The sequence below is a fragment of the Nomascus leucogenys genome, chromosome 8 (genome assembly GCF_006542625.1).
Source record: "Nomascus leucogenys isolate Asia chromosome 8, Asia_NLE_v1, whole genome shotgun sequence".
Classification (NCBI taxonomy): domain Eukaryota; kingdom Metazoa; phylum Chordata; class Mammalia; order Primates; family Hylobatidae; genus Nomascus; species Nomascus leucogenys.
In genome coordinates this window covers 104,837,323-104,863,926 of record NC_044388.1, presented here as the reverse complement: position 1 = coordinate 104,863,926, position 26,604 = coordinate 104,837,323, and the positions used below count along the sequence as shown (strand labels likewise).

At 56.9% G+C, this 26,604-nt stretch overlaps 2 protein-coding genes across 6 annotated transcripts; one reads left to right on the top strand and one right to left on the bottom strand.

The window, feature by feature from the left end:
• Nucleotides 1-281: 281 nt before the first annotated feature.
• ZDHHC12 (zinc finger DHHC-type containing 12) lies at nucleotides 282-3,579 on the top strand. Of its 3 annotated transcripts, none has more exons than XM_030817956.1 (5): nucleotides 282-440; nucleotides 1,879-2,015; nucleotides 2,368-2,445; nucleotides 2,637-2,800; nucleotides 2,946-3,579. In XM_030817956.1, the coding sequence occupies exons 1-5, from the start codon at nucleotides 341-343 to the stop codon at nucleotides 3,265-3,267; spliced, it is 801 nt and encodes a 266-aa protein (XP_030673816.1). In that variant the 5' UTR covers nucleotides 282-340; the 3' UTR covers nucleotides 3,268-3,579. The 3 variants fall into 3 exon arrangements, with proteins under 3 accessions (XP_030673816.1, XP_030673817.1, XP_030673815.1); XM_030817957.1 differs by having other exon boundaries at nucleotides 2,634-2,800; nucleotides 2,968-3,579; XM_030817955.1 differs by having other exon boundaries at nucleotides 2,634-2,800.
• On the bottom strand, nucleotides 3,529-21,290 carry PKN3 (protein kinase N3). Of its 3 annotated transcripts, none has more exons than XM_003264214.4 (22): nucleotides 20,854-21,290; nucleotides 18,253-18,493; nucleotides 17,917-18,062; nucleotides 16,984-17,095; nucleotides 16,785-16,912; nucleotides 16,403-16,586; nucleotides 11,363-11,509; nucleotides 11,174-11,283; nucleotides 10,919-11,062; nucleotides 10,442-10,517; nucleotides 10,199-10,367; nucleotides 9,902-10,004; nucleotides 9,701-9,768; nucleotides 9,330-9,393; nucleotides 9,104-9,195; nucleotides 7,647-7,823; nucleotides 6,166-6,228; nucleotides 5,926-6,002; nucleotides 4,620-4,762; nucleotides 4,431-4,538; nucleotides 4,165-4,245; nucleotides 3,529-4,054 (listed from the first exon to the last, which is right to left on the bottom strand). In XM_003264214.4, the coding sequence occupies exons 1-22, from the start codon at nucleotides 20,875-20,877 to the stop codon at nucleotides 3,842-3,844; spliced, it is 2,670 nt and encodes an 889-aa protein (XP_003264262.1). In that variant the 5' UTR covers nucleotides 20,878-21,290; the 3' UTR covers nucleotides 3,529-3,841. The 3 variants fall into 3 exon arrangements, with proteins under 3 accessions (XP_003264262.1, XP_030673812.1, XP_030673811.1); XM_030817952.1 differs by having other exon boundaries at nucleotides 4,209-4,245; XM_030817951.1 differs by lacking the exon at nucleotides 20,854-21,290 and adding an exon at nucleotides 19,661-20,728.
• Between the last annotated feature and the right edge of the window lie 5,314 nt (nucleotides 21,291-26,604).

The window sequence follows — 26,604 nt, the reverse complement described above, 5'->3', positions numbered from 1 at the left end:
ACGCGCATGCGCGAGGATGCGGGGGCGGGCACAGGGGAGCGCGGGGGAGGTGCGCGCGCGCTCCTGTGGTTTCGAAAGTTACCTGGCAGGTGGGGCTGGAGTTGGGGGAGTTACCAGAGTTACCAGCTGCGCGCGCGCCGGCCCAGCCCTCAGCCTCTTCAGGCACCTGTTGGCTGGAGGGTCCACTCGGCCGCAGCTGCCATTCAATAGGCAGCCTCCCGGGCCCAGTCTGGCCCCGCCCAGCGCCTGGATCCACCAATCCCCGGGCGGCCGCGTTCCCCTCCCTCGAAGGGCCCGCCCCTCTGGGCGCTTCTTCCGGGTGGGGCCCCAGGCCGAGGCGATGGCGCCCTGGGCGCTACTCAGCCCTGGGGTCCTGGTGCGGACCGGGCACACCGTGCTGACCTGGGGAATCACGCTGGTGCTGTTCCTGCACGATACCGGTGAGCCGGACCCCGAGCGACCCCGGACCCACCCGATCCCGCGTGGTTCCCCAGACGTTCTGGTCTCACTGGATCTCCCGCCTAATCCCTGGAGATCCTGGGATTGGCCCGATCTTCGCCAGCTCCTGAAGCCCTCTCCCCATCTATCATTCCAAGAGCCACCTGCTCTCCGCCTGATACCCCGTTGATCCCTAATTAATCCCAGCATCTTCCTGATCATTGCCAAATGCCCTGTCCATCCCAGGACCCAGCCGGTGCCCACCAGATCCAAGGACCGACTTGAGCCCCATGTCCCCTGGTCCTGGGACCCACATGATCCTTCCCAGGAACTGACCCCAAATCTTCCCATCCATACGATTAGGAGGCTCAACTAGATACAAGGATTGGCATTTTGCCCACACCGACACCCTCCACACCCCCATGGCCACTAGCTGCCCAAGTCCAGGCAAACCCTTAGGCAAGAGAACACCCCATGGGGTGCGGCCTGTCTCCCATCTTCCCACAGATTCACCCACCCACCCCCATTTCCCTCCTTCCTCTTAGTAGCCCCCCTACCCAGCGCCTCACCTGCCACGGGCAGCCTCCCCCACTGTCCCCCACAGCAGCCCCCAGCCCTCCTTCCATGGCGGTCCAGCCTCAGTTTCTGGACTGGGGCCCCTTCTGGCTTTCCTCCCAAGACCTCAGACCTCCTCCACCACCTTCACCCTTTAGCCTAAAAACTTTCTCAGGTCTCCCTATCAGAAAACGAACCCCCTCAAAACCCACCCTTTCTTCTCTGCTCCCCCCTACAACCAAGGGACACAGGATTTGTCTACACTCTGCTGTGTGGTGGTCTCATGCCCCCTCATTCCTTGCCCTGCACCCTACCTCCCCAAAATCCTGTCACTTCCATGGGCTGAAGCCCGCTGGACCCTTCCCTATCCCCCTCTGCAGCATCTGAGCCTGCCAGCTGCACCCTCCCCACTGTATCTCTCTCAGGCATTTCAGACCTAGCCAGTCTCTCCCCATTGCAGAGCCAGAGACGCTGGACCCCTCCTCCCTCTCTCCCACATCCAGTCAGGTCTGGCTCCCTTCACCCAGCAGCCCCCTCTGTCCATTCCTTCCTCCCTCACTTCCTGCCAGGCCTTTGTAGCTACCCTCTTCTTCCTCCTGGCCAGATTCTCTGCCCCCAGGCTTCCCCTGATCCATTTCTTTAGCAATGAGGTTTTCCAAAACAGATCTGGCTGTATAACCTTTCATGGTTCCCTCTGACCCTGCAGATAAAGTGCAGATGAACTGCTGGCCACACACAACCACTCATGGAACCAACATCTCCAGGCCTCTGCTCAGCCAGGAACACACTTCCCCACCTCCAACTGCACCCCAGCCCCACCCACTCCTGTTCTACCCTGCCCAGCCTCACTGTGCTGGGCCTCACTGTGCTCTCCGGCCTCTCCAGAGCTGCGGCAATGGGAGGAGCAGGGGCAGCTGCTCCTGCCCCTCACCTTCCTGCTCCTGGTGCTGGGCTCCCTGCTGCTCTACCTTGCTGTGTCACTCATGGACCCTGGCTACGTGAATGTGCAGCCCCAGCCTCAGGTAACCAGGGGCCCCTACTCTCACCAACAGGGACTCAACAACCAGCACCAGTCTCCATGCCAGGCTCTGTGCTGCAGACTCTTGTGGGGGCAGTTCAGTGAATCCTCTTGCCAGCCCTAGAGCCCCATCTACAGTAGTGAGGAAACTGCTGGGGCCCAGAGAAGGAAGAGACTTGCAAACATCACACAGCCGCCCTCAGTCTGGGGTGCTCCGCCACACTCCATACCTCCATTCTGCATGGGATGGGTCCCAAACTCCACACCCAGAGCTGAGCCGGCCCCTCGGGGAGCTGCCCGCCAATGCCACCTGTCTCCCAAGAGGACCCTGCCTTACACCCCACGCCTCATTCCAGGAGGCGCTCAAAGAGGAGCAGACAGCCATGGTTCCTCCAGCCATCCCTCTTCGGCGCTGCAGATACTGCCTGGTGCTGGTGAGTGATGCAGGGACACCCATGGGAGAGGTTGGGCCAAAGCTGAGACTCCTCGACCTCCTCCTGCCCCAGTGCCCGGGCCTCACCCCTCCTCCAAGAAGGCCTTCCAGAATCAGGCCCTGATTCCTCCCCTCAGTGGCGGGCCCACAGCGGGGCTGGCACTGAGCCTCCACTCTCCATGCCCACAGCAGCCCCTGAGAGCTCGGCACTGCCGTGAGTGCCGCCGTTGTGTCCGCCGCTACGACCACCACTGCCCCTGGATGGAGAACTGTGTGGGAGAGCGCAACCACCCACTCTTTGTGGTCTACCTGGCGCTGCAGCTGGTGGTGCTTCTGTGGGGCCTGTACCTGGCATGGTGGGTGCTGCTGCCCGGGCGTAGGGGGAGGGTGGGATGAATGCTCCCACGGGTGGACAGAGCCAGGACTCCCAGGGCCCTGGCACGGGGAGGGAAGGGCTCCCCTGCCCTCCCCCAGCACCAGGCCCTGTCCCCTGCACCGCAGGTCAGGCCTCCGCTTCTTCCAGCCCTGGGGGCTGTGGCTGCGGTCCAGCGGGCTCCTTTTCGCCACCTTCCTGCTGCTGTCCCTCTTCTCGTTGGTGGCCAGCCTGCTCCTCGCCTCGCACCTCTACCTGGTGGCCAGCAACACCACCACCTGGGAATTCATCTCCTCACACCGCATCGCCTATCTCCGCCAGCGCCCCAGCAACCCCTTCGACCGAGGCCTGACCCGCAACCTGGCCCACTTCTTCTGTGGATGGCCCTCGGGGTCCTGGGAGACCCTCTGGGCTGAGGAGGAGGAAGAGGGCAGCAGCCCAGCTGTTTAGGGTTGCTGGAGGCCGGGCTACCATCTTGTGCCTGAAAACCACGGGGCCTGTCCCCGGCTGGGGTCAGCCCTCGGAGGGCCTGGGGCCCTCACTCCTGCCCACTCCTCCCAGGTCCCAGAACGGAGCTTCAAGTCAGACAGATCCCTGCCTTGGTGGGCAGTTCTGCCTTCCAAGGAAGAAGGGGAAGAAAAGGACCTGTGGGCGGCTCAGGCCCAAGCAGACCCCGGGCTCCACCCCAGCCCCGCCCAGGCTGCTGCCAGTGCACACTTTTACAAATTTAATATAAAGCAAGTCCAGTCTTAAAAAGACAAACCATATCACTCCTTGCTGCGGCACCCTTTCTGGGCCAGGTTTCGCTGGGAGGTAGAGGAGGGTGAGCTGGAGGGGGAAGGGACACACTTTGCCCAGTGACACTGAGCAAAGCCCACAACAGTGGCCCCGTGGCTGCCACCTCGAGTCCCAAGGGCTCATAAGTACCCAGCCAGGCCTGGACCTCCAGGCAGGGCACACAGGTCGGTGAGCAGAGGCTCTAACAGTCTGTGGGGGAAGGGGACAGAGGTGCCAGGAGATGCCCTCAGGGTTCCAGGAATCGCTCTGACACAAAGTCGAAGTCCCGGAAGGCGGCCTGTTGGCGGGCAGTGAGGAGGCTGTGGGGCGCAGGTGGGGTCAGGGCAGGCAGCAGCCCTGTGAATTCGCCCTCAAAGTAGCGCAGATCCGCAGGGCCACAGAGGGTAGGCACGAAGGGGGGCTGGATGGTGCGAGCGAGCAGGGCTTGCCAGTTGGTGGTCTGAGGGCAAAGGAGAGGCGCCTGAGACGGCAGGAACAGCAGCTCCAGGGGTCACTCCATGCCACCTACCCTGCCAGGCACAGGGGACCACCGCCACCCCAGCGGCTCACCCTGAAGAATGGCTGGACCTTGATCTCCTCGGCATCCTGCTCACCCGCCCCGAGGCGCTTCTCCGGGCACTTCTGGAGGAGCTGGGCGATAGGACAGGCGCTCACTTAGGGCATTCAGCCCCAGGCGCTGCCATCATCCACAGGCCCCAAGCACGCTGGCCCAGAGCGCTCTAAGGATGGGTGGCAGGGGGTCTGCTGTCCCACGACAGAGGGCACATGGGCCTTGAGCAGCCATCCAGCCCAGCCCCAGACCCTGCAGTGCTTACCTTCTGAATGAGCTCAAGCCCTTGCAACGACAGAAAGCCGGGGTAGGGGGCGTCCATGTTAACGATGCAGTCAAACACCTCTTCCTCTGTGTCCCCTGGGAATGGGCACTGTGGAGATGGGAGCTCAACAGGATGCACGGGCCACCCCACCCCAACCCAGAGGCCCAGGAAACATGCTCCAGCACTCACCTCGCCCACCAGCATCTCGTAGAGCAGCACACCCAGCCCCCACCAGTCCACAGCCCGTGTGTACGCCTCCTGGGTCAGCACCTCGGGAGCCAGGAACTCCGGGGTGCCACAGAAGGTGCTAGTCCGGTCCCCGAAGCCGATCCCTGCAAACCAACAGGCACACCAATAGCTGCTTGGTGTGGCCTATTCACAATAACCTCAACAGCCAAGCCTTATGATGCCAGGGAGCTGAGCCTGTGCCAAGCCCTGCCCTGTACCCAAGGAAGTAGGAATGGTTATGACGCCATTTGACTGCATGTGGAGCCAAGCTCACAGGCTAAGGTCACAGAAGGCAGAACTTGGCTGGGTGCAGTGGCTCACACTTGTAATCTCAGCACTTTGGGAGGCCGAGGCGGGCAGAGCATGAGGTCAGGAGTTCGAGACCAGCCTGGCCAACATGGTGAAACCCCGTCTCTACTAAAGATACAAAAAAATAAGCTGAGTATGGTGGCGTGCGCCTGTAATCGCAGGTACTCGGGAAGCTGAGGTAGGAGAATCTCTTGAACCTCGGAGGTAGAGGTTGCAGTGAGCCGAGATTGCGCCATTGCACTCCAGCCTGGGCGACAGGGCAAGACTCCATCCCCAAAAAAAAAGAAGCTGGGCGCAGTGGCTCATGCCTGTAATCCCAGCACATTGGGTGGCCAAGGCAGGTGGTTCATGAGGTCAGGAGATCGAGACCATCTGGCTAATATGGTGAAACCCTGTCTCTACTAAAAAAATACAAAAATTAGCCAGGTGTGGTGGTGCTCGCCTGTAGTCCCAGCTACTTGGGAGGCTGAGGCAGGAGAATCACTTGAACCCAGTAGGTGGAGGCTGCAGTGAGCCGAGATTGTGCCACTGCATTGCATCCTGGGTGGCACAGCAAGACTCCGTCAAAAAAAAAAAAAAAAAAGAAAGAAAGGAAGAAAAGAGAAAGAAAGAAAAAAAGAAGGAAGGAAGGAAGAAAAGAAAGAAAGAAAAGAAAGGAAGGAAGGAAGGAGAGAAAGAAAGGGAAAGGAAAGAAAAGAAACACAAGGCGGAACTCAGTCTCCTCTCCCAGCCCTGACCACAGGCTCTCCCTCAGGCCAGGTGCAGGCTGGGGCTACGACCCTCTAGGACTAGGAAGAAAGGGCCAGTGTGCCCAGCTGTCCCCTGGAGTGAGGTCTGGGGTGGTGGAACCAGGGCATCCGCCGGTGAGATTTCCTGGGACATGCCATGTGCCCATCATCCTATTGGCCAGGCTGGGTAAACAAGGCTGGAGATATGGATCCCAATGGGCAGCCCCCACCTTCCTTGCAGAGTCCAAAGTCTGCGATCTTCAGGAATCCCTGGGCATCCAGCAGAAGGTTATCCAACTTCAGGTCCCTGAGAGCAAAGGTGCAAATCAAAGGGACTGAGTGGGGCTTAGACCCAGGGAACAGCAACAGCCCCTGGAGCAGCCCAGGCAGGCGGAGGCAGTGTCTGTGTCCTCACCCACTCCACCTCCACCCCCACCCCCAACCCCGTGCATCACTGGGACAAAAGTCACCTGTAAATGATCTTCTTCTCATGTAAGAACTGCAGCCCCAGGACAACACAAGCCACGTAGAAGCTGCAGGGGTGGTTATGGGAGAACTCAGGCCCAAGAAACACACCAGGGAGGCAGGGCAGGGAGGCACCAGGATGGCCATGGCCGGGGGATCCCAGATGTCCCGGCCAGAGTCAGAGATGAGTGAGACTGGGACAAGCGTCATGCTGAGGGTGGGGGTGCTCCAGCAGTCCCAAGGTCGCCCCAAGGTTTCTGTGCATTTCCAGCTCACCCTTCCTGGGCCCTTAAATGGTGCCAGGGACCAAGTGTTGGTCCCTGCAGTGGATGTTCATCATGCCTATTTTTTTTCTTTTTTTTTTTTTTGAGATGGAGTCTCGCTCTGTCACCCAGGCTGCAGTGCAGTGGTGCAATCTCAGCTCACTGCAACCTCTGCCTCCTGGGTTCAAGTGATTCTCCTGCCTCAGCCTCCCGAGTAGCTGGGACTGACTACAGGCACGTGCCACCATGCCCAGCTAATTTTTTTTTTTTTTTAGTTTTCGTAGAGACGGGGTTTCACCATGTTGGCCAGGATAGTCTCGATCTCTTGACCTCATGATCCACTCGCCTTGGCCTCCCAAAGTGCGGGGATTACAGGCATGAGCCAATGTGCCCGGCCTTTTTTTTTTTTTTTTTTTAGACCGAGTCTCTCTCTGTTGCCAGACTGGAGTAAAGTGGCGGGATCTTGGCTCACTGCAACCTCCACCTCCTGGGTTCAAGCGATTCTCCTGCCTGAGCCTCTCAAGTAGCTGGGATTACAGGCATGTGCCACCATGCCCAGCTAATTTTTGTATTTTTAGTAGAGACAAGATTTTTACCATGTTGGCCAGGCTGGTCACAAACTCCTGACCTCAGGTGATCTGCCTGCCTCAGCCTCCAAAGTGCTGGGATTACAGGTGCCTGGCCAATCATGCCTATTTTTCAAATAAATATCTGAGACTCACCAGGTGTGGTGGCTCACGTCTGTAATCTCAGCACTTTGGGAGGCCAAGGTGGGCGGATCCCTTGAGGTCAGGAGTTAGAGACCAACCTGACCAACATGGAGAAACCCCGTCTCTACTAAAAATACAAAATTAGACAGGAGTGGTGGTGCATGCCTGTAATCCCAGCTACTCAGGAGGCTGAGGCAGGAGAATGGCTTGAACCAGGGAGGCGGAGGTTGCGGTGAGCCGAGATCGCGCCATTGCACTCCAGTCTGGGCAACAAAAGCCAGACTCCGTCTCAAAAAAAAAAAAAACAAAAAAAAAAACAAAAACCTAATGCACAGCTTCATAAGCTGATACCCAGGGTCACAAATGCTGTCAGTTGGTGCCAGGATGTAAACCAAGGCCTCTGACTCCTGCTCCTCTGCTGCTGGGCACTTGGAGAAAGCAGGATGGAGAGAGTGGGTGTAGGGAACCAGGCAAAGTTTGCTGGAAGAGGCAGGCAGGAGGGATGGAACCCACCAGGCCTGGGGCTCCGGGAAGACGTCCTCGTGGATCTGCATCATGAGGTCACCACCAGGCACAAACTCAGTCACAAAGCAGGCATGGCTGGAGGTCTGGAAGCAGGCAAGGAGGGAGAGCAGGAAAGGGTGCCCTGTGCGGCCCACAGCCTCCAGGATCCGTTTCTCGCAGTACAGGCTGCAGGAGAGAGCAAGAGTATTAGAGGGAAGGAAAACTTCCCCTGGGTTGTGCCCTGTGCTCTGCACAACACCCCTGGCTCACTGGGCCCTCAGCCAAAGTGCCAGGCGAGTAGACTGCTGGTTTCTTTTCGTTGTTTTTTTTTTTGAGACACAGTCTTGCTCTGTCGCCTGGGCTGGAGTGCAGTGGTGTGATCTCAGCTCACCGCAGCCTCCGTCTCCTGGGTTCAAGTGATTTTTGTGCCTCCGCCTCCTTCCTGAGTAGCTGGGATTATAGGAGTGCACCACCATGCCCAGCTAATTTTTGTATTTTTAGTAGACACGGGTTTTCGCCGTGTTGCCCAGGCTGGTCTCGAACTCTTGGCCTCAAGTTATCCACCTGCTTCGGCCTTCCAGAATGCTGGGATTACAAGCGTGAGCCAGTGCGCCCAGCCTTTTATTTTTTTGAGACAGGGTCTCACTTTGTTGCCCAGGCTGGAGTGATGTGGTGCGATCTCGGCTCACTGCAGCCTCTACCACTGAGGTTCAAGTGATCCTCCCACCACAGCTTCACAAGTAGCTGGGTGTGCACCATCATGCCCAGCTAATTTTTGTATTTTTTGTAGAGAGGGGGTTTCACCATGTTGCCCAGGCTGGCCTCGAACTCCTGGGCTCAAGCAATCCTCCCACCTTGGCCTCCTGAAGTGCTGGGATTACAGGCATGAGCCACTTTGCCCGGCCTCTCTCTCTTTTTTTTTTTAATTAGTTTTTTTAGATGAGGTCTCACTCTGTTGCCCAGGCTGGAGATCTCTGCTAACTACAACCTCTACCTCCTGGGCTTAAGCAATCCTCTCACCTCACCCTCCCAAGTAGCTGGGACTAAAGGCGCATGCCACCATGCCTGGCTATTTTTTATAGATGGGGTTTTACCATGTGGTTCAGATTGGTCTTGAACTCCTGGACTCAAGCGATCTGCCTGCCTTGGCCTCCCAAAGTGCTGGGATTACATGCATGAGCTACCGCACCTGGCCATAGAGTGATGGTTTCTATATGTCAGGGGCTCACAAGGGGCTCTGAACGTGCACAGCCACCAATGCCCCCATTTTACAGTAGAGCAAACTGACAGAGGGAAGAGGGGACCTGCCCAAGGAAACACAGTGAACAACTGCAGGTGCCAAAAGAGAATGCAGGCTGGCTGGCCCCACCGGGTCACCTCTCCAAAGCCCCAGGAACCTTCAGCTGCCCTCTGGATGCCACAGCCCAGGCCAGCCATCCTGGGTACCCTGCGGCACCCCCACACACCTCTCTATCTCGTCCCGGCTGAGCACCTCCTGCTTCTTCAGTGCTTTGATGGCGTAGTATTTCCCTGTTCCCTTGAACTGGACCAGGAGGACCTGGGGCCAGAGAGAGGTTGGGCTCCAGGTGGGCCGCATCAGGGAGCCTTTATCGCCCCCACAGATCAGGTCCTCCCGGCTCATGTGATGAGGCCCCCAATCCTGTCCCATACCACCCTCTTCAGCCCCACTACCTTCCCAAAGTGTCCCCGGCCCAGCACAGCTAAGCAGCGGAAGTCCTGAAGCCGAGGGGGTTTCCTGCAAAGAAAGAGAGGGTATAGGAAGTCCCTTAGGGCATTGGCTGGGTCCCTACCCAGAGCCACTCCAAGCCTCCCATGCCCAGTCCTGGGCTGTCCCGACCTATGGGCTCGAAAAAGCCCTGCAGTAAGGACTCCTAGAAGCTGGCATAGAGCTGCAGCTCAATAATGTGGGTTTAGCAAATCAGACCCCGAGAGCCAGCCAGCGCATCCGCCAGGGAGCCAGGGAGTAATGTATAAATGGATACACAAATGTTTGAGCAAGCAGACGAACGTCTCAAACATGAAGGTGCACAGGATGGGGGTACCTGGTGGGGGAGGCTGGTGGAGATGGCCCACGTCGAGTCCTAGGCTCCATATGGGGGCGTTTGGTGCGCTGTGAGTACAGAGGAGCTCAGGGCAGGGCTGGGCTTCCTTCTCTCCTTCCCTTCAGGCCTGCCACCCCACAGCTGGGTGGCCCTGCCAGCACCAGCCAGCCCTAGGAGCCACTAGTCCCTCCAGCCCCTCACCGGAGTCTCCTCGGATGTTGGCTCTTGGGGGAGGTAGAGGCGTGGGGGCTTGGGTGGGGGCGTCATCTCTTCGCCCAAGGGGGTCTTCTTGGGCAGGAAATTACTGTAGGGAGAAAGTAGACACAGTGCCCAGCAGAGGCAGATGCAAGAGCTGGTAGGATGGACCCATCAACCCGAAGTGAGACGGACAGAGGGTTGGGGCTGAGCAATGCAGACAGACAGACAGACACCGCCTGGATCTGGAGTCAGGCAGCCGCCACAGAGGAGCGTGCAGTCTAGGGCGAGGGGGCTCCTCACCTGGGAGTGGCAGGGTCAGAGGCCTCTCGCGGTGTTGTTGGGGTCCGAGGGCACCCTTTAGGGGGGCTGATTGTGCTCGGGGAGCTGCAGGGGGGCAGCAGGTTCATGACGAGGCGCCCCCAGGCTACCATGCCGAGATTCATCTGCGAAGCCCTCAGGAAGTCCTGGCCTGGGAGAAAAGGGGGAGCTTAGTCCCGGGACCCCAGCCCTGCTCCCTCACACTAGCCCCTGTTCCCTCCACACCTCTGCGTTTAGAGAAGATGCGTTCCTGCCTCTGCAGCCGGGGCCGCCTCTCAATGACAGGATCGCAGAAGGTCACCTGCAGGGGTAGGGGCAGGGTTGTGGACCAGTCGCCTCCCACCTCATCTGCCATGGCACCTCCTCTGCCCCTGGGATTACAGCCCACGCCCCCAGGGTCAACAGATGCAAGAGCCAGAAGGATCCAGAGAAAGAGATTCAATGTCCTCATTGATACTAGTGGAGAAACAGGGCCAGGGAGGAGAGGCACTTTTCCAGGGTCACACCTGAGGCGGGGCAGTCAGGACAAGGACCCAGGCCTCCAGATGCAGCCCTGAGAGAGTGGCTAGGAGTCCTTATTCTTGGAGACCTCCTCTCTGGTCCTCAATCTCTGCACCTACATGCAGTGCATCGGTCTTGAAGGCCTTCCTGGCCCTGACGCCCCAGGGTCCCGCCAAGTCAGAGGGTGGAGGTGGTGAGCACCTGGGCAAAAAGCAGTCCCTGTGGTACCAGGCTGAGGGACAGTTGGTGACAGGCATTGTCCAGGAAGTCCTCAAGTCTCAGGAAGGCCACGCCACATAGCTGCCGCCAGTCCCGCCAGTGCACCCCAATCTCCAGCTCACGGGCCTGTATTGGGGAGGCCAGGCTGAAGGGTGGGGTGCAGAACGAGCCCCGACCTGGGCAGCTTTCCACCCCGCAGCCCAAGGTCACCCCTGACCACACAAAGGCCAGCCTTACTCGTTCCAGTGAGATGACAAAGGTCTGGTCCCAGGACTGTTTGGCCACCTGCCCCCAGCCCGTCTGCCCCACGACGCGGTTGTCCACCTTTAGCACAGCCAGCACCTCGCCTGCAGGGCCAGAGCCAGGGCTCAGGGCAGGCCTGAAGCAGGGGTCTCCTGTTCCCCCTGAAGCTCCTTCCCTACTCACTGGCAAGCTCGCCTCGGCCACGCTGGTGCTTGGCCCTGGTCCGAAGCCAGCCCTCGGAGGGGCTGCTGGCCAGTGCAGCCGCTGGGGAGCGTCCAGGCACGGCTGTCAGCAACTGTTCACAGCCCAGAAGGCGGACCTGCAGTGTCCCTGTGGGGAGGGTATGCGGGGGGCATTGTCAGATGCCATCTTCCCACTGCTGCCACCAAGGTGTCCTGGGACCACAGGAAGGCCACCCTCTCCAGGAGGTGGCTGAACCCAGACCGTACCCACCTGAGGCCGGGGCAGCTACCTGAGGAACCTCACTCAGTGTGGCGGCCTAGAGTGCCTGGACAGGAGCCTGCTGACTGTCCCGCAGCTCCCAAGCACCATGAGCCCCCCCAAAGGGTGCCCTTGGACCCCGATGACACCCTAGGAGGCCTCCGACCTGGTCACTCCCAAGTGAGGGGCCACCTTGTCCCAGACTGCACGCTTCTCTGTGGCAGCCACCTCTTTCCAGGGCAGAGCAACTGGCTCTCCCCGCCACATGCTGGAGCGGCAGGGACAGGCTCAGACCTCAGACCTCAGCCAGGGTGGACAGAGCCACAGCACATGATGAGATGCTGCCTAGAGCTGGGGCCTGGAGAGCACTGTGGCAAGGACAAGAGCTTGGGACAGGGAGCAGGAAGCCTGGCTTCCTGTCCGGACCCACCTGCTCCCTGGGCCTCAGTTTCCCCATCTGAACAGTGGAGGTGAGTCCCAGCTCTGCCCCACCTCCCCCAATGGATATGAAACGTGTTTTGTCAACGGACTAAGTTCATGTGTCACCTCACTAGAGGTTTGTCTCTCAAAGGGTAGAGAAAGCAGTGGGGATCTAGCAGCTTTTGAGGACATGAAGTAGGCCCAAGAGTATCATTTAGGGAGAGTCTGGGCCTGGGGGTTACACACAGAGAGAACTTGTAAACAAAGGCAGGGGTCCATGGTAGAAAGATCAGCTTAGAAAGAACAGCTCGGCCGGGCGCAGTGGCTCACGCCTGTAATCCCAACACTTTGGGAGACCGAGGCAGGCAGATCACCTGAGGTCAAGAGTTCAAGACCAGCCTGACCAACGTGGTGAAACCCCATCCCAACTAAAAATACAAAAACCAGCTGGGCATGATGGTGGGCACCTGTAATCCCAGCTACTTGGAAGGCTGAGGCAGGAGAATCGCTTGAACCCGGGAGGCAGAGGTTGCAGTAGGCCAATATTGTGCCATTGCACTCCAGCCTGGGTGACAGAGCAAGACTCCATCTCAAAAAACAAAACAAAACAAAACAAAACAAAACAAAAAAACTTGAGGCCGGGTGTGGTGGCTCACACCTGTAATCCCAGCACTTTCGGAGGCGGAGGCAGGTGGATCACCTGAGGTCAGGAGTTCGAGACCAGCCTGGCCAACACGGTGAAACTCCGTCTCTACTAAAAATACAAATATTAGCCGGGCTTGGTGGTGGGCGCCTGTAATCCCAACTACTTGGGAGGGTGAGGCAGGAGAATTGCTTGAACCTGGGAGGTGGAGGTTGCAGTGAGTCAAGATTATGCCACTGCACTCCAGCCTGGGCGACAAAGCAAGACTCTGTCCCAAAAAAAAAAAAAAAAAAAAAAAAAGGCCGGGCGTGGTGGCTCACACCTGTAATCCCAGGACTTTGGGAGGCCGAGGTGGGCAGATCACGAGGTCAGGAGATCAAGACCATGGTGAAACCCCATCTCTACTACAAATACAAAAAATTAGCCGGGCACAGTGGCAGGCGCCTGTAGTTAGTCCCAGCTACTTGGGAGGCCGAGGCAGGAGAATGGCGTGAACCCGGGAGGCGGAGCTTGCAGTGAGCCGAAATTGCACCACTGCAATCTGGCCTGGGCGACAGAGCAAGAATCCGTCTCAAAAAAAAAAAAAAAAAGAGGCCGGGTGAGGTGGCTCACGCCTGTAATCCCAGCACTTTGGGAAGCCAAGACGGGCGGATCGCCTGAGGTCAGAAGTTTGAGACCAGCCTGACCAACATGGAGAAATCCCATCTCTACTAAAAATGTAAAAATTAGCCAGGTGTGGTGGCACATGCCTGTAATCCCAGCTATTCGAGAGGCTGAGGCAGGAGAATCGCTTGAACCCGGGAGGCGGAGGTTGCGGTGAGCCGAGATTGCACCACTGCACTCCAGCCTCGGCAGTAAGATCGCGCCACTGCACTCCAGCCTGGGCAATAAGAGCAAAACTCCGTCTCAAAAAAAAAGACAACTCAAGTATCTGGGGTGTTTAGCCAGGGGACTGGATATGGGGTGGCCTTGAGTAGTTGAATTCTAGGCCTTTTAACAAGCTGTTTCTTCTGCGTTCCTCAACTTGTCTACTTGGCCACAAGTACTCCCGTGTAAGTCCTTCAAGGCCAAGACACCACCTCCTCTAGAAAACATTCCTTGGGCCGGGCATGGTTGGCTCACGCCTGTAATCCCAGCACTTTGGGAGGCCAAGGCAGATGGATCACCTGAGGTCAGGAGTTCGAGACCAGCCTGGCCAACATGGCGAAACTCTGTCTCTACTAATAATACAAAAATTAGCCAGGCATGGTGAGGCGGGCCTATAATCCCAGCTACTCGGGAAGCTGAGGCAGAAGCATTGCTTGAACCCAGGAAGCGGAGGTTGCAGTGAGCTGATATCGCACCACTGCACTCCAGTTTGGGCGACAGGGTGAGACTCCATCTCAAAAATAAAAGAAAAGAAAACATTCCTCGATTCCCCAAGCCCAGGTGAGAGGGCTCCATCCAGAGCCTGCATTTCCTCTTCTCAGCTCTGCTCACAATGGAATGGGGTCAGTCGGCCCTGTAGCAGTGCTCTGTGCAGATAGGCACTGGCCTTTCCAGCTCGCACTGTATCTCTGTGGGACACAGCTTCAAAGCCCATGCTCTCAGATTATTTGTTGATTACGATTTGGCTGCTGCTACAGGGAGACAGATCTCAGTAAAAGATAAGAAAATTAACTTTTTTGGCCGGGCGCGGTGGCTCACACCTGTCCCAGCACTTTGGGAGGCTGAGGCGGGCAGATCACAAGGTCAGGCGATGGAGACCATCCTGGCTAACACGGTAAAACCTTGTCTCTACTAAAAATACAAAAACAGAAAATTAGCCGGGCGTGGTGGCGGGCGCCTGTAGTCCCAGCTACTCGGGAGGCTGAGGCGGGAGAATGGCATGAATCCGGGAGGCGGAGATTGCAGTGAGCTGAGATCACGCCACTGCACTCCAGCCTGGGTGACACGTGAGCCTCTGTGCCAGACCAGAAAACTCTTTTTTTCTTTTTTTCTTTTTCTTGAAACAGAGTTTTGCTGTGTCACCCACGCTGGAGTGCAACAGCGCGATCTTGGCTTACTGCAACCTCTGCCTCTCGGGTTCAAGCAATTCTCTTGCCTCAGCCTCCCCAGTAGCTGGGATTACAGGCATGCGCCACCACGCCCGGCTAATTTTTTTTGTTTCTAAAGATGAGGTTTCACTATGTTGCCCAGGCTCGTCTAGAAATCTTGGGCTCAAGTGATCCGTCCACCTCAGCCTCCCAAAGTGCTGGAATTACAGGCTTGAGCCACCGTGCCCAGCCAAGAAAACTTTCTTTTTTTCTTTTTTTTTTTGAGACTGGGTCTCAAAAAAACTCCTAAGCTCAAGCAATCTTCCCACCTCAGCCTCTCAAAGTGCTAGGATTACAGGTGTGAGCCACTGCACCCAGAAATTTTAATTTTATTATTTTTTTCCAAGGAAATTATTACTATTATTATTATTTTTTGAGACGGAGTCTTGCCCTGTTACCTAGGCTGAAGTGCAGTGCCGTAATCTCAGTTTACTGCAACCTCGCCTCCTGGGTTCAAGCGATTCTCCTGCCTTAGCCTCCCAAGTAGCTGAGACTACAGGCATGCGCCACCACATCCAGCTACTTTTTTATATTTTTAGTAGAGACACGATTTCACTATGTTGGCCAGGCTGGTCTTGAACTCCTGACCTCAGGTGATCCGCCCACCTCAGTCTTCCAAAGTGCTGGGATTACAGGCATGAGCCACCATGCCTGGCCCAAGAAAACATTTTTTTTTTTTTGAGACGGCATCTTGCCCTGTTGCCCAGGGTGGAGTGCAGTGGCGCAATCTTGGCTCACTGCAACCTCCACCTCCGGGGTTCAAGCAGTTCTCTGCCTCAGCCTCCTGAGCAACCAGGATTACAGGCACCCACCACCACGCCCAGCTAATTTTTGTATTTGTAGTAGAGACAGGGTTTCACCATCTTGGCCAGGCTGGTCTTGGAACTCCTGACCTCATGATCCACCCACCTCGGCCTCCCAAAGTGCTGGAATTACCAGCGTGAGCCACCACGCCCAGCCTAGAAAACTTTCTAATAGTCCAAGCTGCCCAGTGCTGGGTATCAAGCTTTCCAGGGCTGCGAGCTTCCTAACACCAGTGCTTTAAGCATTATTCTGGTTATCTGTGTAAATACAAGCTACACTGTCCGAGTGCTGACTGTGCTAGGCACTGTGCTTAGCACATCACGTGCAACACAGCAACCCTATGAGGTAGCTGCTGTATCATCCACATTTTACAGATGGATAAACTGAGGTTTGAAGAAGGAATGTCAGTTTCCCAAGGTCACGCTGCTAGTGGGTGGTGGGGCAGGATTGGAACTCTTTTTTTTTTTTTTGGAGACGGAGTCTTGCTCTGTCACCCAGGCTGGAGTGCAGTGGTGCCATCTCGGCTCACTGTAAGCTCTGCCTCCCGGGTTCACGCCATTCTCCTGCCTCAGCCTCTCCGAGTAGCTGGGACTACAGGCGCCCGCCACCACGCCCAGCTAATTTTTTGTATTTTTTAGTAGAGACGGGGTTTCACCGTGGTCTCGATCTCCTGACCTCGTGATTCGCCCGCCTCAGCCTCCCAAAGTGCTGGGATTACAAGCGTGAGCCACTGCGCCCGGCAGGATTGGAACTCTTGAACTCTTCATCAAAGTTATTTGTGCTTCCGGGTCTCCCCCAAAAAAGAAGGAGAGCTTTGAAGGGGGAGGAACTTCTGACTACCTGTCAGGGCGGTGGGCTTCACAGGTGTCCCTGAAGGCTGGGGGTATCCGGGCACCGCAGTCCGCAACTCTCGGGCCACTCTGCTGCGCAAAGGGTGGGCACAAGGCAGTTGCTCCAGCAGCTGCTCCAAGGCCAGCCGCAGGAGGTCCAGTTTCTGGGAGGACTCCTGTAGCTGGGCCTGGGCCTGCAGAGGGGACAATGTAGAGCCAGGTTCGTGGGGTATATGGCAGGGGGCAGCAGCCCAGGTCACCCAGAGCCACCTTCCGCATGAAGTCTCAACAGAGAAGTCCTGCTTGTACACGGCCACCCTCCCTTCACACCCCTGCTGAGGGTGGTATGAGAACAAGCCAGCCTTAGGAGAGGGCCAGGGCTAGGGCCTGACCTCAGCCAGTGCCTTGCGGTCCTGTGTTCTCCGGCTACTGAGCAGTTTCACCACGTTCTTGGCGCCCTCAGCCACAGCTGCCTCAACGTGCAGTCGATGCTGTAGCTCCTCCGCCAGCAGCTCAGGCCCTGTGGGAAGGACGGCAGCTCTCAGGCCCTGCTCTTCCCTGCTCCGCCCTCCCTGTGTCTCAAGGCCTCACCTGGCTCCGGGGACCCACTGGCCTCCAGGCTGCTGATCTTCATCCGCAGCAGGGCCACCTTCAGCTGGCTGTCCCGCAGCATCTGCTGGGCGGCTGCCAGGAGCTTCCTCTCCTATGGAGCCATGGCACAAGCCCATCAGACCAGGCCTGGGCCACAGCTTCCCCCATCAGACCAGGAACTGGAGCCGGGTCTCCCCCATCAGAACAGGGTTAAAGTCAAACCTCGCTCAGCAGGCCAAACACTAAGTCAAGCCTCCCTTGTTGGACTAGTTGGTGGGTCAGGGGAGCCTTTTCCATCAGACCAACAAGGGCTGGGGTCAAGTTTCCCCTTTCATATTAGGGCTGGGGTCATGCCTCTCCCATCAGATCAGGGCTGGGGCTAACTCTCCCCCATTAGATCAGGGCTAGGGTCATGTCTCCCCAATCAGAGCAGGCAGGGGCTAAGCTAAACCTCCCCCATCAGATCAGGGCAGGGGCTAAGCTAAGCCTCCCCCATCAGATCAGGGCAGGGGCTAAGCTAAGCCTCCCCCATTAGATCAAGGCAGGGGCTAAGCTAAGCCTCTCCCGTTAGATCAGGGCAGGGGCTAAGCTAAGCCTCCCCCATTAGATCAAGGCTAAGGTCCTGCCTCCCTCATCATATCAGGACCACAGCCAAGCCTTCTTGTCAGACAAGGACTGAGGCCCAGTTCCCGACATCATGCTGGGAGTTGGGACTGGGGCTGGGCTAGGATCCCATTAGACCAGGGCAAGGCCTTCTCCGTCACACTAGAGACTACAGCCATGCCTTTCTCACCCAGCTGGGGTTTGGGGCTGTATTTTCCCCATCAGGCTGCAGGCTGGGATGGTGTCTCCTTATGAGCTCAATGGCTGTGGTGCATTTCCCTGTCAGATCAGAGGCCAGGGTGCCCCTGCCATCAGACTGTGGGGCCTTACCTTGGGGGTGCCACTGGCGCACGTGTGGGTCATGTTCTCAGCCCCCTGCTTCACCTTCAGCTCCACATGCAGCTGCCTCCGGAGAGCCTCGAGGTGCCGAGCCCTGAGCTGCTCTGCCCACGGCCGAGGTCCTGAGGCCACAGGCTCTGTGCACGGGGGTATCGAGCACAGGAGTCCCTCACCCAGAGCCGAGACCCCCACTGTGGCCTCTCCTCCTCCCCCTACTGAACTATATGCAGGAAATGAGGTGGTCTCGCCACAGTGGCCAGGGCCAAGGCCAGGGGCCAGATCGGCCTAGAGCCTTCTGTCGTGAGGGGGTCTCGGCTCCTCACTCACCAGCTGGACCAGGCCCAGGGCCGGGCAGCAGGATTCGGGCGTGCAGCTCCCGCAGCTCGCCATGCAGCTGCTCCAGGCGGCGGTTGGAGGACCGCAGCAGCTGCTGCACATGGCCCAAGTGGCGGCGGTCTGTGGCCACGCGCCGCAGGTTCTCCACCCCCTCCTTGATCTTCAGCTCTTTCTGGATGGCCCGGCGGATCACCTCTTTCTCATCCTCCGGGGGCCACTGGCTCGGCCCAGGCTGCAGAGCCGGTGGAAAGCAGAGGGTGGAGAACAGTCATGGGGTGCAGCGGCCACCAGCAGCCTCTGCTCACTGCAGATGGAGGCGGAGGAAGGGACAGCACCCAGGACTGATACGCACAGGGTTTGGGAAACCTCTCTCCCCTTAGAGCTCAGGCCTGAGCCAGATGGAAATTCCGAGGCCACTCATCTAGGCCAGGCTCCTGTCCTCCGCCCGTTAGAGAAGGATGGGGCGGGGGGGATAGTTCACACGGTAAACGGGTGCCAGGTTCTATTCTAAGAGCTTTGCATATATTACCACATCACTCCTCCCAGCAACCCCACCCGGTAGCGGCGGTCATTACCCCCATTTTCTTTTTTCTTTTTCTTTATTTTTTTAAGATGGAGTTTTGCTCTTGTTGCCCAGGCTGGAGTGCAATGGCACAATCTCGGTTCACCACAACCTCTGCCTCCCGGGTTCAAGCAATTCTCCTGCCCCAGCCTCCTGAGTAGCTGGGATTACAGGCACACGCCACCAAGCCCGGCTAATTTTGTATTTTTAGTAGGGACGGGGTTTCTCCATGTTGGTCAGGTTGTTCTTGAACTCCAGACCTCAGGCGATCCACCCGCCTTGGCCTCCCAAAGTGCTGGGATTACAGGCGTGAGCCACCACGCCTGGCCTATTACCCCTATTTTCTAGTGAGGAAACTGAGGCCCAGAGAGGTGAAGTAACTTGCCCACAGTCAAGACACAGAGGAGGGGCCACCATCTCTCGGGCCCCAGCTGTCCCTGGCAGCCCTGGGTAATCAGGCTGCTCTCTCAACATCTGGGATCCAAAGTAGAGTCCAGGAGCCAGAAAAGCTACGCCGAATAGGGGTTCACACAAAGCCACATGAGAAGGCAGCCAGGGGCCTGGGAGCCAGGGCTTGTTCCCCTCATGTCCCAATGCCACAGGTAGCAAAGCAGAGGCACAGAGAGGAACTGGGGAGGTCTCCCGGTGCCCACCCCCTGCTCAGCTCCCGGGAGGAAGTAGAAGGCTCTCTCACGGCTTCACCCAGGTTGGAGCCAGGAACAGGAACACCTCCTTTCCAGCCGCCAGCATTTCAAACCAACCAGTGCCAAAGGTGACCTCAGGCCGGGTAACCCACGATGCCCCGCAACACGGGCTGTTGCAGGGACCCCATCTTACCTCTCTGTGTTCCATCTTCTCCTGAGCCCAGTGGAAGGGGCTGCAACCCCAGACTCAGGGACACCCCCCACCCCAGACTTCAGCGGGACCTGCTGGCCCAGCTGTCAGAGGGCAAGGGCGAGGCTCAGGAAATCCTCTGACCGCCCTAGGCCACAGGGCCAGAGCCAAAGACCGGAGCAAACAAAGGTCCCATGGAGCTGGGGGCCCGGCCACCGGGGTCCTGAGTCACCCAGCTGCCGCTGCAGGGCGGAGCCCCGCAGGAAATCGGAAAATGTGTACAAGCTACGTCTGGAACAGGCGGAGGGACCTCCAGAGGAAGGGGGTGGGAGGGGGCAGACCGAGCCCCAGCCCTGAAGGCGGCCTAAAGGACTGGCTTGGGCGCTCAAGGAGTCTACACTCACCTCTCAACACCCCCATGGTCCCGTCTGCCCTGGGTTGGAACTCCAACATGGACACACACATCACCTCCTTTCCGCTCTTTGCGGGGACCCACTCCTGTCCGCAAATGCCCCCCTCCCAACCACTGGCTCAGGGACAGGACACCACCTCTCCCTCCTCAGGAGCAGACAGACACGGCCTCGGTCCTCCGGGCCCACGCGCACCTACTGCCAGCTCTGGCAGGAAACCCGGCCCCCTCCACATTCTATAACCCTCTATGTACCCAAAGGTTCCCGCCCCGGGGCGGGGGAGGCTGCTCCCCTCTCATCCACGCTCCCCTCGTGCCTCGTGTGCTCCGGGAAGGACTCCTGCCACTGCCAAGCGCGCACAGACTGCGCCCCGCGCTGCGCGCACATTCTAATCCCCCCAGGCCCGTGTGCCCCCCATTTCTATCCCGGCTAATTCCCGTCGGCCTTGGCGCCGCACCGAGGAGAACCGACTTAAGGACACTCTGGGGACCACCCTGGTGGCGCACGCTGCGGACTCAGCCGTCCTCGCTCACGGGCTGGTTGGGGTTCAGTCTCCGGGTCAGCCGGGGGCTGATTTGGAGACGCTGCAGGGTTCAGGAACGACCGAACCCGGAGCTCAGGTCTGCTCTGCGAGGGCGTCGCGGGGCCGGGGCCAGGGCAGGGGCAGGGAAGGGGCGCGGGTGAGGGGAGGGTCGGGGGAAGCGGCCGCGGTTCGGGGCTCCGGGGCGATGACCGAGGCTTCCTCGCACCCCCCCCGGGCCCGCGCGCCCCTCCCGCGCCGTTCACCTGCCGCGGCGCCCCCTCCTCCATGGCGCCGCTCCGGCCGCTTGGGGCCCTCCTCTCCGCCACTCCGGTCCCGGAAGCCGCAGACCCTCCGCCAGGACTTTCAAACTTGAAACTTCCCGGGAAGCGGCGCCAGAGACGCGGGATCGGGCGCCCCCTCCCGAGACCCGCTGGCCCGCGGGACCAGCGCCGCCTCCCGTCCGCGCCGGTCCAGTGCCCGGGAACCCACGCCCGAGGTCCCGCGCCCCAGCGCCTCCCTCGGACCCAAAATTCCGCGGGATTCTGGGCCCAGCACCCGGGCTCCGGCGCCTTCGGTTCCCGCTGGGCGTGACCGCGCCGCACCCCGGGGTTGGACGCTCAGGAGGCTCATCGCCTGCGCCCAGGTCCTCTGGCCTTCCCCGCCGCGCGCCCTCAGGAGCCGGCCAGTTGGGGACAGGGATGGGGGGAACAGCGCCCCCTGAAGGTTGCCGGGTCGCCCAGCCGGGTGCAGCCCGTGGAGCTGGCCGCCTCCTCTAACTTTGAGCCCCTCCACAACCTGGCTCCCGCCTCTAACGCGCTGGGCCTCCTCGACCAAGCCCCTCAAGTCTCTTTGTCTCGCACGTTGTTGGTGTAATGTGGGCTGATCCAAAATTGTCTCTCTCCTCGGAGTGGTTGGCCCAGACCAGATATTAGTCACTACAAGAACGTATACTAGGCCAGGCGCGGTGGCTCACGCCTGTAATCCCAGCACTTTGGGAGGCCGAGGTGGACAGATCACGAGGTCAGGAGTTCGAGACCAGCCTGGACAACATGGTGAAACCCCGTCTCTACTAAAAACACAAAAATTAGCCGCTCGTGGTGGCGGGCGCCTGTAATCCCACCTACTCAGGAGGCTAAGGTGGGAGAATCGCTTGTACCCGATAGGCGGAGGTTGCCGTGAGCCGACATCCTGCCACTGCACTCCAGCCTGGGCGACAGAGCGAGACTCCGAGACTCCGAGACTCCGTCTCAAAAAAAAAAAAGCTTTTTAAAAAAAGAACGACTGCTGGGCGCGGTAGCTAACGACTGCCGGGCGCGGTGGCTCCCAGCACTTTGGGAGGCCAAGGCGGGCGAATCACCTGAGGCCGGGAGTTCAAGACCAGCCTGAACAACCCAGAGAAAGCCCGTCTCTACTAAAAATACAAAAAAATTAGCCGGGCGTGGTGGCGCATGCCTGTAACCCATGGTGGTGCATGCCTGTAATCCCAGCTACTTGGGAGGCTGAGGCAGGAGAATCGCTTGAACCCAAGAGGTGGAGGTTGCGGTGAGCTGAGATCGCACCATTGCACTCCAGCCTGGGCAACAAGAGCGAAACTCCATCTCAAAAAAAAAAAAAAGAACGTATACTTGTGGAAAAGTAAATCCTCACCCAAAATTATGATAAATTATTACAAATTACAGATGAATGAACCAGACCTCTCTCCGGCCCATCTCTTACTCAGACTGAGCTTGGTTCAGCCCGTGCCACTTTTTAGGGCTTTACCCTAAAAAGCCCATCCATCCACACGGGAGAAAAGACACCTGGTGAAATAGCCTCCACTATTTCAGCCCAAGGGAGGTGTGCTGGTCACTGCCTAGTCTATGGCGGGCCATTCAGCCCATCCTGGCATCCTGCGTTTACAGGAGGTTGTGTCAGGACTTCGTGGAGGAGCGTCCTCCAGGAGGTGGGAAGGTGATGAAGGGTCAAATACTGACAGTGACTTGGAACAGACAGGCTCCGGTGCTCTTACTGAAGGAAGCCACATGTTGTGCTTTGCACTAATCACTTCCCTCACAATGGACTGGAAAAAAAGTGAAATTGGTGAGCCATGGACAACGCTGGGTTGTCCTGCTATGGGAAATCACCCAAGTGGCATTGACATATAAGCAAAGGCAACTTGGCTCTGTGAAACATGCCCAGATTTCATAATCAGAGGCAAAATGTGACATTTACACATTAGAGTTATTGAGGTCTAGACATCAACACAAGCACCTGGCACATAGTAGGTTCTTTAACATGGGGGTTGGCTGGGCGTGTTGGCTCATGCCTGTAATCCCAGCACTTTGGGAGGCCGAGGAGGGCAGATCGCTTGAGGTCGGGAGTTCAAGACCAGCCTGGCCAACATGGTGAAATCCTGTCTCTACTAAAAAAATTAAAAGGGCAGCTGGGCGTAGTGGCTCACACCTGTAATCCTAGCACTTTGGGAGGCCGAGGCAGGCGGATCACAAGGTCAGGAGTTCGAGACCAGCCTGGCCAACATGGTGAAACCCCGTCTCTACTAAAACTACAAAAAAAAGAAAAAAAAATTAGCTGGGCGTGGTGGTGGGTGCCTGTAATCCCAGCTACTAGGGAGGATGAGGCTGGAGAATCGCTTGAACCTGGGAGGTGGAGGTTGCAGTAAGCCAGTCTCGCTACTACACTCCAGCCTGGATGACAAGAGCAAAACTCCATCTCAAAAAAATAAATAAATAAAAAATTACAAAAACTAGCTGGGCGTGGTAGCACACGCCTGTAGTCCCAGCTACTCGGGAGGCTGAGGCAGGCCATCACCTGAACCTGGGAGGCAGAGGTTGTAGCGAGCTAAGATCATGCCACTACACTCCAGCCTGGGCAACAGAGCGAGATTCTGTTAAAAATAAAATAAAATGGAGGTTAAATGAATGTTATTATCCATCATTTAGAAGCAAAAACGCTGACCAAGCCCTGTGGCTCATGCCTGTAATCCTAGAACTCTGGGAGGCTGATGAGGCAGGAGGATTGCTTGAGGCCTAAGAGTTCAAGACCAACCTGGCCAACATAGTGAGACACCATCTCTTTAAAAAGTAAAATAAGAAGTAAAAAAGTCCTCAGCTTCTCACTGCAGCTCATCAAAAACCCAGGAATCAAACTAACAAGGCTTCCCCATCTTTTAGGAATTCTCCAGTGGTGCAATCAGTCCAGCCAGCTAATTAACACTTTAAAATGTGTATTTGCCTTGATGGCTAAATGTTACTTCTGGAAGCCAAGAGTAATCTGAGATAACTCTGCATAGGAGGGTGCTCACATCTCAACTCCCGGCGCCATTTATCCACTCACTGCAGGCAGGAAGCTGAATTCGATGGTTTTCCAAGTTTGGTTGGAAAGTGGCTTTGTTTTTTGTTTTTTGAGACAGAGTCTTGCTCTGTCACCCAGGCTGGAGTGCACTGGTGCAATTTTGGCTCACTGCAACCTCCACCTCCTGGGTCCAAGCGATTCTTGTGCCTCAGCCTCCTGAGTAGCTGGGACTACAGGCACATGCCACCACACCTGGCTAATTTTTTATATTTTTAGTAGAGATGGGGTTTCGCCATGTTGGCCAGGCTAGTCTCGAACTCCTGACCTCACGTGATGCACCTGCCTCAGCCTACCAAAGTGCTGGGATTACAGGTGTGGCCACCGCGCCCGACCTGGGGAGTTTTTCACTACCTTACACAGGGAAGCCAAGTCCTGGACTGCTGGATGAGTCTGACCAGGTAGCTGCATCTTACTTCTGATGGTGATAATACTTCATAAGACTGGAATTCTTAGGAAATTCGTGTTCAGCATTCAGTGGACCGTGAATAGTGCAAACCAACTCTCTAGCCAGTTGGCCTTTAAAAGACTATAACACACCGGGCGAGGCAGCTCACGCCTGTAATCCCAACACTTTGAGAGGCCGAGGCGGGCGGATCACGTGAGGCCGGGAGTTCAAGACCAGCCTGATCAACATGGAGAAAGCCCGTCTCTACTAAAAATACAAAATTAGCTGGGGTGGTGGCACATGCCTGCAATCCCAGCTACTTGGGAGGCTGAGGCAGGAGAATCGCTTGAACCCGGGAGGCGGAGATTGCGGTGAGCCGAGATCGCGCCACTGCACTCCAGCCTGGGTAGAAAGAGCACAACTCCATCTCAAAAAATAAAAAAAAGACTGTAACTCAACTGAAAGGAACCTAAAACTTGTCAACAGGCTGCATGAGGAAACATTTTCCCCCTTCCATGCGTACAATTTTTTCTTTCTCAGTGTTGCAACCAGTCAATTTTTGTTTTTTCTGAGATGCCATCTCATTGTCTCCCAGGCTGGTGTGCAGTGGCACGATCTCGGCTCACTGCAACCTCCCCCGCCTCCTGGGTTCAAACAACTCTCCTGCCTCAGTCTTCCAAGTAGCTGGGATTACACGCGCGTACCACCATGCCTGGCTAATTGTTGTATTTTTAGTAGAGATGGGGTTTCACCATGTTGGCCAGGCTGGTCTCGAACTCCTGACCTTGTGATCACCCACTTGGCCTCCCAAAGTGCTGGGATTACAGGCGTGAGCCACCGCGCCTGGCCCTACAACCAGTCCATTTCTATTTCGGTTTTTCTCTGGGTAGAAAATCTGAGCACATAACGTCAGCAACTACAGTTGGTCTATACCCTCCACTTTTAAAGTCCTCGCGATTCTGCAGCCCTTTGCTTCAGGCCTATTAAAAAGTAAACTTGTGCTGGGCGTAGTGGCTTGTGTCTGTAATCCCAGCACTTTGGGAGGCCAAGGTGGGTGGATCACGAAGTCAGGAGATGGAGACCATCCTGGTTAACTCGGTGAAACCGTCTCTACTAAAAATACAAAAAATTAGCCGGGCGTGGTGGTGGGCGCCTGTAGTCCCAGCTACTCGGGAGGCTGAGGCAAGAGAATGGCGTGAACCCAGGAGGTGGAGCTTGCAGTGAGCAGAGATCATGCCACTGCACTCCAGCCTGGGCAACAGAGCGAGACTCCATCTCAAAAAAAAAAAAAAAAAAAAGTAAACTTGTGGCTGGCCGGCGCTGTGACTCAACGCTTGTAATTCCAGCACTTTGGGAGGCCCAGGCGGGCAGATCACGTGAGATCGCAAGTTTGAGACCCGCCTGACCAACACGGTGAAACACCATCTCTACTAAAATATGAAAACTAGCCGGGTATGGCGATATGCGCCTGTAATCCCAGCTATTCCGGAGGCTGAGGCAGAAGAATGGCTTGAACCTGCTAAGTGGAGGTTGCAGTGAGCTGAGATCGTGCCGCTGCACTCCAGCCTAGGCGACAGAGTGAGAACTCTGTCTCAAAAATAAAATCACTGGAGAAACAAAAACCAAGATGGTCTAAAGCAGAATATTCCTTAAGGTTTTGAAACTAGATCTAACGACATCTTGCAAGCTACTGCCCTCCATCCTAATTCATGCAGTTATTAAATACCCCCATAAGCCAAATACAGCACAGCTTGGGAACACAGCCCTTTCCTAAACAGCCATTATTACTCTTCTGTCTTGTTTTGAACAGCGTCTTCTTGCTCTGTGGCCCAGGCTGAAGCACGGTGGCAAAATCATAGCTCATTGCAGCCTCAGACTCCTGGGCTAAGGCAATCCTGCCCCAGCCTCTCAAGTAGCTAGGATTAGCCTAGCGCCACTACACCTGTTTTTTTTTTTTTTTTTATGGTAGTGTTGGGATGTCCATCATCCAGGTTGGCCTAGAGCTCCTGGACTTAAGCGATCCTTCAGCCTGGGCCTCCCAAAGTACTGCGATTACAGGCATGAGCCACCGTGCACAGCTTCTGTTTTCTATTTTCAAATGTCCTGGAGAAAGGGAGCTGAGCCCATTCCAATACACACTAAACACCAGCCCAAGAACTTGTCTTGCAATTGGACACAAGGCATGCTGGCTACTGTGTAGGAAATTTTTTGGTACATTAAGGTTGCCATTTTGCTTTCTCACAGCCTAGTTCTCTTACAAGATTTGCAGATATTAGTG